Genomic DNA, 11,533 nt, shown 5'->3' on the forward strand with positions numbered 1-11,533 from the left:
TTTTCCACACAAGTGTATTTCTCCAAAAACACCTACACAAACAGAAAAACACCATAATAAGTACAAAATCAAGCGCTAGCAATAGAGACACTGAGGACAATTCAGACACAAAATGTGTCTATCAGTTGGCGCTCCCAAAGGTACCTCACCCAAGTAAATCCTCCAACTCCAGTATTCCACCAACCACCTCTAAAAAGAGGCTTACTCAGATCTATTTTAACCCTCGCAGATATCATACTTCCATAAGTGGGACGACAATTCGGAGGATCAATTGATATCTTAGGACCAAGTTCAACCAAAGCTTCATCAATTACTTGGACATAATGATGTTCAAATAATAAGTTTTTAAATTGGATATTCCATTCACAGTGAGTAAATTTCATGTCCCTGAGGGGCACAACGTCATCATATGGAAGTAGATTGAGATGAGACTTACAGACATTCCACGGATTTTTTTTGAGCACCGCTTCCATTTTCTCTTGTGTGTGAAACTTGAAGAGAAAAATGTTTCTGTCAAGTGCACGGATTTCTCTGAACTTGTAAGGCTTCCAAAGTGACTTTAGTTCCTTCCTCACTAGATCTGTTTCCAAAGAATATTCGTTGAAAACCTTTCCTACGAGAGTATGACTTCTTTCTTCCTTGGCTACATAGAGAGCGTTCACTGTACCAACAGATTGCCTAAGTTTCATAGCCAATATGTTTCGTATGTTGGCATTCTGAAGTTGATTGGTAATGGAAGTAACAGGGTTTTTCGAAGATGAAGTCTTTTTTTTTTCTTGAAGATAAACAGAGAATAGTTTGATAAGAAAGAATGAGGATTCGACTTCCACTTTGTTTGGATAGATATAAGAGAAGTGACAACGGGTTACCAAAGTTTGTTTCAGAAAGATAAGGAAAATCTTTTAATCGCGGAAAGATAATAACAGCATGGACTGTTGGAAAATATTTGGCATTGAAAGAGAATATAGTTGACTTTGTATACGAGAGATTCACAGTGACTCCCTTTGATTGACTGAGGAGAGTAGTAAATGCTCAAGAAAATTACTGCTGAAAGATCGCACCGCAACTGTCATGCCGCCAATCAAGGAATTTCAAAATTTGAAAAATTCTTGGCTCCAAAACTTTGAGAGAGTTGACTCGAGTTTGAAGAACAGGAATTACAGGTTGAGATTGAGACTCGGTAGAAACTTTCAAATCATAAAGATGATTTCTAGCAAAATACTGGGACATACTGGTTGAATACATCATGGGAATGACGGTCTGCAAAACTTCCAAAGAAAACGAGATGCATACTTCTGGTGATAAAGATAATAGAGGTGCAATGAGGAAGAGAATAATCCAGGTCCAATAATGGATGCCCCCATAGTACAGAGTTGGATGAGGCCCTGCAAAAAGATTAGTTGCTCATTAGATGATGCATGATAATAAAAGATTTAGAAAAACTCAGAAACAAGGAACCTAAAATGAAAAGAAGCTAAAAACAAAAGGAAAGAAAAGAAGAGACAGAATAGAAAACAAAACAACAAACTAAAGCATAATCAACTATAGAAAAGAGGAGATGCTTTCAAATGAATCAAAAACAAAATCGCTAAGACAACATTAGGAAGTAGAAAGTATAATAAAAATCAGAAATCAAAAAACCATGAAAAAGTTGAGAGAAATCCTATTTTTCCGGAGCTTCTCTCTCTTCGCCAAATTCGATCCTAACATTTTGTATTAAACATCTTATATTTTTGATATTATGTTATCATTTATTTAGTAATGTGGAGAATGAACTTGTTCGTTTTAGGTAACACGTGATGAAAACCATGATACAATTCCTAAATTGTTGAGTTTGATGTTTAGGTTTATGTGTAATGATTTTTAATCATATCCATGCATTTTTTTTATCGTTTACGTATTAGCGTTGACAATCATTATTTTTTACTGCGGTGTACTATAAATAAAAGGTATATTAACCGTTGTTATTCGTTACACTGTTTCTTTTACGTTATCACGATTATGATCGTTTTTTTAGTGTGTGTGTGAAAGATCAATGCTCAATTAGTTAAACATCGTGCTAATAATATGTTTTAAATAAACTTAAGTAAATAAAAATATAATTGAAAGAGAAATAAAATAAGTTCTTATTGATTGATATATGTATTGAAGAATACATTCTGTAACATCTCTCTATTTATATGCATACCGTAAAGTAGGCGCTTAATGTAGCGTTAGCAATGAATTAGTATATGCATGTATTGATAGCACCATTCATCCTTTAGAGTGTTACATGAAGTAATGGTTGTGAGATGGTGATATAAGTGAGGTGAAAATCCACTATTATTACTTCAACAAGTTGTTATTTTTCTTTAATAATTCACATGGAAAAAGATAAAAATATATCATAATAATGGAAAATAAATAAAAGAAAGGAAAATAAATAAATTATGCATTGTCTTATAAATAACATTTAGTAACTAAAGTTATTAGGTATCTTTTTATATGGACCATTAGTAATTACATTGCTTGTATAACTCTAAGTAGAAAACATGAATCAAGAATTTAAAGAAAAGGCATCAACTCAACCACCATAATATCCTATTTATTACTTGCATGATTCTTCTTTACTTTGCACCTTAAATTCCGGAAAAAAACTAATTGTTTGAAAATCATTATGTTTGTAAACTTAGAATTATAATTTTTCAACCGTTTGAAGAGCTAAGTTCAACTTTTTCTACCTTATTCAAAATACCTAATATTATAAAGTTTATTGCGTTTGTGAAATCAATACTTACATTTCTTTTTGAAAATCCAATTGTTTGTTGTATACTTGTATGATTAATTCCAATTATTTTTCTCTAATTCATTAAAACCTAATCATTATTTTTTTTTTGTAAATAATCAATGACCATTTAGTCTCATATTTTTATTCAATAATCGATACAAACATTAATTCAATAATCGATAACATGGTGAATCTGAAATAGTAGAACACAATCTTTCAACTTTTGTTACAAATGACTTCATCCATAAGCAAATTTAGATTAGAGTGTGCATTTCTGGGTGAAAAGCTTGGTGTTTGCTGTTTTTCTCAGTTCTTCTTTGATAGCTAGCACATTTGGAAGATGCGAGACTGCTGCTTTCACCACTTACAGAATGCTTGAACCCACAGTGTTAATTCTGGAGGCACTTACAACTTACCCTTCTATCAAATTATTATTATTAGGACTACTATTCAGTATCCCAAGTAAAGCGAACATCGCAAAATTTTGTCTAACCATATACGAAAATGACTAATTGATTTTAGTAGGAAGACAGATAGCCTCATTTATGAGGTGCTCCAATGTGAACCGGGATGAGCCACCTTCTTATATGGAATTTCTAGCCTCCTCATTGATCTGCTTCACTTTGTTCCTCATTTCATTCCCCTTCCATCAATTCTACATTTGGTTAATGCGTCAGCCACTTGATTTTCTTCTCGATATACATGGGAGATGCGGGCATTAGGAATTAGACGGAGCAGTTTGTGAATGTCTGCAATTAGATAATAAAGATGCCAAGAATATGCTGACTCGACAGTATGGGATGAAAGCCAAGTGACAAGAGTTGAAGAATCCGTTTCCAGATGTAAGTGATTGATTCGCATGTCAACGACTTCTTTGGGACCAAAATAGCATGCCTTTGAATCCATTTCCAGATGTAAGTGATTAATTGCGAGAGGAATAACTGATGAAATAATGTGACCCTATTGGTTCCTTAGTATCTCTCATGCTCCTGCGAACCCCGGTTTTCCAGACATCCCTCTTGCTGCCCCGTCGGTGTTCGGTTTCGGCCATGGATCGTCTGGAGGTTGTTTTTTTTTTAGTAGGAAAAAAAAATATTATATTGATAATAAAGCTACTACAGATTACTTTTATCCTGCTGGATTAATACGTTCATTGAGACATGCATATTGTTAAGTGAGGCATAAAAATCTCCGGATATTGCTTGTTCTGCAATTTTGTCTACTAAATCATTTGCTTCTCTCTTCGCATCAGAGCAGTATCAAAAATAAAAATCTCTAAAAATTATTAGAGCATCGAAAATTAAATTTGCTGAGGTCCAGTTTATTGCCGAAAAATTCCCATTTAATGCGCTTATCACATTGCTGCGGTGTGGAGGTTGCCATATGACGGAAATAGTGTCACAGGGTCGCTGCTAATATTCTCCCTGCTTTATTTATTTACGGAGATGATATAAAGTCAAAAAGTGAAAAAAAAAACTCTGGAAGGTCAAAATCAATAATACCCCTCTATTTTCTAAAAACCCTTCAGAGATAAAAAGGAAGAAAAATCCTTCCGATAAATATCGCCGTCGTTCTTTAGTTTGATTTCAGTGAATCAATCAAAACATCGGCCTCTGCAACTGTTCTCCTTGCAGTTTGCTGCTGATCTTTCCTTTCTCCATAGAAATCTCAGGTACAAAAAAATTAAAAGAAAAATTGTTATAAGCGATACGATTTTACATTACGCAGAATTGATTTTTTTTTTTTGTTGTTTTTTGTTTACAGAATTGATTTGATTACAGAGGTTCTTCTTCTTCCTAGATCGCATCAGGTACTCTATCTCCCCCTTGTTGAAAACCATTATCTATTCAATTTTTTTTGATTTTTTCCTGAAAATTGCAATGGGTTTGTTGCTATATAAGAATGGTATGGTTGGTTTTGTTACATGTTAGAAGTTGATCGAAAATGTAAAAGTACGGTCAAATTCATAGCCATTTATATACATTTGCTCAGAAATAAATAGGAGTGACTATCTTATACCAACTTAATTAGCTTCTACAATGGATTCAGCTAATTGGGACTTGTGGATTTCCTGCATACCCGTGCTAACATCCAATGAATTGAATGCCTACATGATTACTGAATACGGTTTGATAATCAATTGATTAAGAGAAAGATTAATTTTGTGTTTACAGGACAAACTGCTTTATATCTCTGGACTCCCATAACTCTCGTGTCTTGCACACACTCATAACTCTCAGCTCCCACATGTGCACAACACACTCACTCTCATGCTAATACCCTCCCTCAATCTCAAGTGGGCTGTAAAACAGAGGACTTGAGATTGCAAACTCCCAACTCACACTCTTAGTACAAACAAGCACAAAACAACAGAAGTAGACATAACTAAGATGACTAAATGGCGCAGACCAATAAGAGAGTAGGTGTAGGAGGCGAAAACAGGAGATGCACTGGTCACAACAGGTTACAATTAGTTGTTGTAGATAAAAGCAAAGATTGTTGATGCAGGAACAGTTGCAGAGCATAAGAAAAAGGTAGTGGTTGTAGACAAGGACCAAACTAGAATACCAAGATGAACAGTTCTCGCCAGCAAAATATTTGAGCATGAAAAGCAGGTGATGCCGCAGTACACGCACTCCCAGAAGTGCAGCAAATTGAAGCAATAACCAAAAGAGAAATTGCAGGCACCATACATAATTGGAAGAGAAAGGTCACCAGCTAAGTAGAAATGAGTGGGAGACAAACCTTTACAAGCCAGTACAACACAGTTTGGTATTTCAGATCATAGTGGTAGACTGATTGTAACAGGAGATGCAATAGTAAAATGAAGAACAAGAACTGTTGTAACCAGCACCGCCTTGAAAATCTTGGCAGAAGCACTAGCTGGTACTGAGTTGTCCACTAAGTAACTTGAAGCACAACATTTCAGCTGAGACGGCGCAAGTGATATAGTAAAACAGAAGTATGTAGGCAGCAGCGATAACAGTTGTTGTGAAGATATCCAGGCCTAAAATACAGAGATAATACCATTATGTCACAGTAGCCGCAGTAGGTGCAGTAGATGACATAAAATATGCAGACTGGTAGATACTAGAAATATAGACATAACTCATAAAACGATTTGCACACATTTGTAGAATCAATTCCAACTGAATGCAATGCATCAGTATTTCCGTGTCGATGAAGAAAGTTGGGAGCAGCTGTAATCTTGTGACAGAGTGGGAACAACAGCAACAACAAGTAGCAGCAATAGGCTGAATTGCAGAATAAGCAACAAGCATAAATGTACATATCTCAACAAACACATGCATAACAAGCTCATTCCCGACACCATTAGAAAACCAGACAAGAGGAAATAGCTTGAACTTGATTCTGAAAACCATAATGAGATATGTATGTTATGCTGCAGTATAAAAGAAATAGGAAATCACAACCACACTTGCTAATGCTCACTAGTGCTAACTAGTGCAAGAACCAATTGTATGATGCGGCAACCGATATAAGAAGGCACTTTGACCATCACCAGAACATTACTGCTTGCAAGATAATCGAAATGTGTGAACCAATAGGTAGCCAAATCAAAAGTAGGTGCTGCACTTAGGCTGAAGAAGCATTAGAATAAGAGATACAATGAAAATTCTATCCTCTTGCAACATTTGACAAGACCTGATCATCTTGTAACTCATTGAGATCCTCCACTCTCTCTACTGCAATTGATTTCAGCAAACTAAAGCTGAAGCAACTTATTGAAAGAACTTATTAAAGTACCCATATTATTCGCAATCGAAGAAATAACGAAACCAGCAAATAAGAGATAGTCTGGCATTATTCAGCAACATGAAAAACAATAGGAAAGATAACTAAAGCAGGATAAATCAGAATTGAATGTAGACTCATCAAAGAGAACTTCAATATGTACTTGTATATCTCACCAATTTCAATCCCGAAACAGCATCCTCAGTTCCATCATTACACACACAAACCAACTCACTCGCATAACACTACTGTGAGGACTGTACCAAAGTAACATTGAGAGGAGGAGCTAACCGAAGTAAAATTAAGAACTCAATGGTGCAACAAACAATCAACACACACACGTACCCCAATATTCTACTGGATTTAAGAAGAATCTTTCCCCACTATTCAGTGGAACAACATTAAGCTTCTTCCTAACTAACTATTGTAGCAGAAATAGGCATGCTCAGACCAAATAGATTCAGGAATCAGTACCAGTAGGATTTGATAAAAGAACTAGGTCACAATCATACCAAGTTATGATGAAAACAGAATTTGCAGACGAATTTGAATTTTGTTGAGATAGTGATGTAGAAATTGAACACATGTGATCAAATCTAAAGTAATCTAAAGATTAAGATGGAGATTACTAGCAGAGATTCGAGTTTTAGCTGTTGAGGTAGAGAAATTTCAGATCCAAACAACCAACTGGAAATCCAAAACCATCAAGAGCTCAAGTTCTAAAAACGAATTTTAGATCCAATATACACGCTTAATCCAATTTGACGACGTTGCAGTAAAGCATCAGGATCAAACCCTAATTCGCACTAAGAAATCACCAGTCACAACTCTTCTTACAAACTCCTTGAATCTTGAAATCAATTTTTCATAAACCCGAACTGAAGATGATGAAGAACAGCAGTAACATAAGAAATTGGTAAAGAATTTAAGATTTAGCAGCGGAAAGGATCGATACCCCTGAGAATTTTCTCAGGACTGATACCATGCTAACATTCAATGAATTGAATGTCTACATGATTACTGAATACGGTTTGATAATCAATTGATTAAGAGAAAGATTAATTTTGTGTTTACAGGACAGACTGCTTTATATCTCTGGACTCCCATAACTCTCGTGTGTTGCACACACTCACAACTCTCAGCTCACACGTGTGCACATCACACTCACTCTCATGCTAATAACCCGTACGGCTAATCTACAGAAAGGAAGGTGTGAATACATTGTACAACTGACAGTGTGTCTTGCATCATAGTTAATATAACATCAATGTGTATTCTTTCAGTTTCCCATATACGTAGTGTGTCTTGCATCATAGTTAATATTACATCAATGTGTATTCTTTCAGTTTCCCATATACATACTCCTTAGGTTCAGTATATTCTAGTGTCTCAAAGACAGCCAGTGACAAGATCTATTCAAATTTGGTCCAACCAAAATAAACTTTTAATGAAATGTGAATTAGGTCAATCAAATTGGTTTATTTTTCTCAAGCATAATCAAAATGAGTTACGTAATGCGCACTCAATCTCTTGGAGCACTCACTAGAAATAACAGCTATGTCCATGGTTTAAAAAGGCATCTGTGGGCGCGTTTTTGGGCGCTTTTTTTGCTTCAGGTCTTTGGCGCTTCTAGAACGCCGCTTTACGAATTGGCTTATATTAGAAAATAAAAAGCTAGCATTTGAACCCCAGTAGGGCCTGTTTCACGTTTTCTAACTAAATACTAATAAACCTAATTCATGGGGCATGAGGATCATAATAACGATGACTGTCTACATGATGATATGAATGATGTAGACATTTGTGGCTAACATATTAAATAGCTCTAGGGTAGAATAGGCAGTATCAGTATGCCATATGCTTAGTTAGTTTAATTGTTCCTTTTATCATGTCTGAACTACGTAGTTTTTTTTAATTTGGTTGCCAACTTCATATTTATATATTTTAAAAGCTTGCTTTCGCAGCGCTCTGCTGTTTAGTATGAGAGCCTTCCCCCCACACTATCACTTTTTAAAACCTTGGCTATGTCACAATCAATAATTCATCTGTAGTTTCTCTGTCTAAAGATCTCCTCGGCTATGGATATTTAATGCCTTCACTACTGTCTGTTTAGGCACATGAGAAAAATTTAATACTAGTTCAAGTTTTATATAATATTGGATTCTTTGTTGTCTTGTTGAGGTATTTCAGTGCCATACAAAAATTCACCTGTTTGTGTCACTATAAAATCAGCGAGTGTTAAGTTTGTATGGCTAAATCTCCCTGAAAAGATACAATATTCTTTGTCAATATTACTATTTTGAACTGTGTTTTCCCTACCTAAAAAAATTAGCCAATCCATAGTAATCCAGGAATCTGGATACAGTTTTCTTTCTTTTGAAACTGGGTATCTCTTATGTTTTTCTTTTTTTCAGTGTATCAATTTTGTTTTCTTGACTTGAATGCTTGTACTGTGGATCAGGTTTGAAAAGAATACACATGGGTTCTTTTAAATGGAATGATGGTTTCGTTTGGGATTCTGGTGGAGGAACAATCACTGTAATCATGCAATAGCAAGATGGTATTTCCTTTCTGAAGACCAATAGTAAGTGCTTGCAATTCTTTATTGATCATCTTTAACTTCCAGCTATTTTGAATTTGTTAGTCGTACAAGTTTAACGCCCTTTGTAATTTATGCACTTTCATCATTTGTAGTTTTTGTTTTGTTAAATATCAGGTGCGAGTACGACGGGTTGCAAGAACTCATTTACACCTGACAATCATCAAAGTCGAACTTATCGCTATTGGATCCATATTCTGGCTGTGGAGCTATGTCTACAGGTCTCTGCCTTGGTGCTAAACTTGGTGACATAAATCTCGTAACAGTAAGCAATCTTTTTTTCTTTTTTTTGTGCATGCATATAAAACAACTATGTAGTAATGAGGTGAACAATATGCTGCTGATCTATTTATATTTTCTTTAACAGAAGTGTGCACTTGATTGGAATGAAAGTTCTTACCAAAGTCTTGGATTGAATCATCACTAAGATTACCGACGATTGTGGCGAGAATTTTCTGTCTTTGCTCCGAGAAGGGGAGAGGCTCTGTCGTCGGTATTGTCTTGTGGGAACATCATGTACAGGTGAATGATCGATACTTTTGCTTGAGGTTCCATTTTGTTTTTTGTGGTTTAGTTCATGTTTTCGCGTATTCTTAGATGTTAGTTTTTTTGGGACTAATCAAAAGGTAAAAAGGTGTGATTGGGGGAAGATTGTAATATGATGTACCATTCTGGTTCCTAGAGTATCATTTACTTTCTAGGTTGTTAGTGGCTTATATGATTACAAGTTATTTGTCAACGAGTGTTTTTGATTGTTTAATTTTGTCTGAAGTTCTGAATGATTTACAGCTTTTCTCATTCATCCGTGTTTAAAATCCCATATTTACTTGATACACATGACTGACGTCCGCTGTGTTTCTAATTTCTGTTTTGTAGTACTTCAGAATTCTCTGTTGTTTTACATCTCCTAATCATCTGTAGCTGTAGTTTGTTGTTTTAATTTGTTTGTTTGCTGCAATTAGTTTCCAGATCATCTTTGATTTAGGCAAATTTTACATTGCATGAAGATGACACTAATTCAGGCCTGTTGATCTAGTTTTGGTTTGCTTACTATCTGTTATGATCCGATTATTGGTAGGAGAAGTGAGTTTATTTTTATGAAAATTTAATATTACTGGTCTATCTCAGGCTGAAGGACAACTTGACTATATAGGGAGAATTGTTGAATTCTTTGAATCAACTAAAAAGAAGCCATACATTGCTGTCAAGTGGTTCTTCCGAGCTGAGGATACTGTAAGTTATGTTAGGAACACTCATTTTTCTCGTTTGATTGAGTTATGTACCATTGTTTTCTAGTCATGTTAAATTCCGGATGTTTTCAGGTCATCCAAGTCCATTCAGATCAAATTCTTGATAACCCATTGGATTGTATTGTTAACAACATTACTGTTGTTCAATCATCATCACAAGTACGGGTTCTTTCATTTATGTTACAACCGCAGTATGATTTTTCCTTTCAAAACAAAAGTAAGCATTAAACTCTTCGTTTTCCTTGATTTGCTTTACTTTCTAGATTAGTCGTAATTCGTGGTTGTTTGATTCTGTTTTCCCAACCATTGGAGTAATTTGAACAAACCCTCCCAAAGTTTTAGAAGCTTTGCACAATTTGGGTTCTTCCTAAACGCGCGAGAATGTCTGATCTATGCTTCAGTTTTTCCAATTTTCTCCTACTTTGAAAGGAAGAGGACTATTGGTGAAGAATCAATGGGTTGATCAAGTTGGGATACTAAGTCATGAGTCTGTACATGGGTTTATGAGTCATTGTGGATGGAATTAGGTATTGGAAAGCATATGTGAATCAGTACCATTGTTAGGCTTTCCAATAACTTAACGTAGTTTTTTCCTAAATAAATTTACAATTTGTTTTCCTGTACAGGGAATGAAGCACTTGAAGGCCTTGAAACTGACAATTCCACTTGCAAAGCTGAACAAAATTTACAATTTGTTTTCCTGTACAGGGCCTTCACGCCCTTCTTCAAAGACAATCCTACGAAGACTCCCGCTGATATTGCCTTCTTCTATAAATCTTGCATTTCTAGCCTCAACTATTTTAATTCTATTATTAGGACAACCTTTGGATCTCTCCGCATAGCCAATGAGGATTTCTTGAAACGAAGGAAAGTAAAAGTTGTTTCCAAATCAAAAGTAAAACCAGAGTTAAGAACAATTCTAATGGTTCCAACAACTTCAACAGTTGAAGGCATCATATTCCGGACAGATGCAACGTTCATTGTTAGTTGGTTTTCTTTGGCTAAGGAAGCCTGCATAATATTGACATTGTGGATTGTAGAAGCAGAATCAATCCACCCAGTATTACGATGGAAATCAACCATATTAGATTCAAAACATACTAATGACGTTGTAATTTTGTGTACCGGAAGTCTCGTTATACTTTATTGATGACAATTTTA

At 35.3% G+C, this 11,533-nt stretch overlaps 1 protein-coding gene across 1 annotated transcript; it reads left to right on the forward strand.

The window, feature by feature from the left end:
- The first annotated feature begins 9,513 nt into the window (after positions 1-9,513).
- On the forward strand, positions 9,514-11,533 carry LOC113275270. The gene is made up of 4 exons (XM_026524744.1): positions 9,514-9,644; positions 10,251-10,355; positions 10,445-10,589; positions 10,999-11,533. Exons 3-4 carry the CDS (start codon positions 10,550-10,552, stop codon positions 11,520-11,522), a joined length of 564 nt encoding a protein of 187 aa, XP_026380529.1. The 5' UTR covers positions 9,514-9,644; positions 10,251-10,355; positions 10,445-10,549; the 3' UTR covers positions 11,523-11,533.

Source organism: Papaver somniferum, chromosome 4 (genome assembly GCF_003573695.1).
Source record: "Papaver somniferum cultivar HN1 chromosome 4, ASM357369v1, whole genome shotgun sequence".
In the NCBI taxonomy this organism is placed as follows: Eukaryota; Viridiplantae; Streptophyta; class Magnoliopsida; order Ranunculales; family Papaveraceae; genus Papaver; species Papaver somniferum.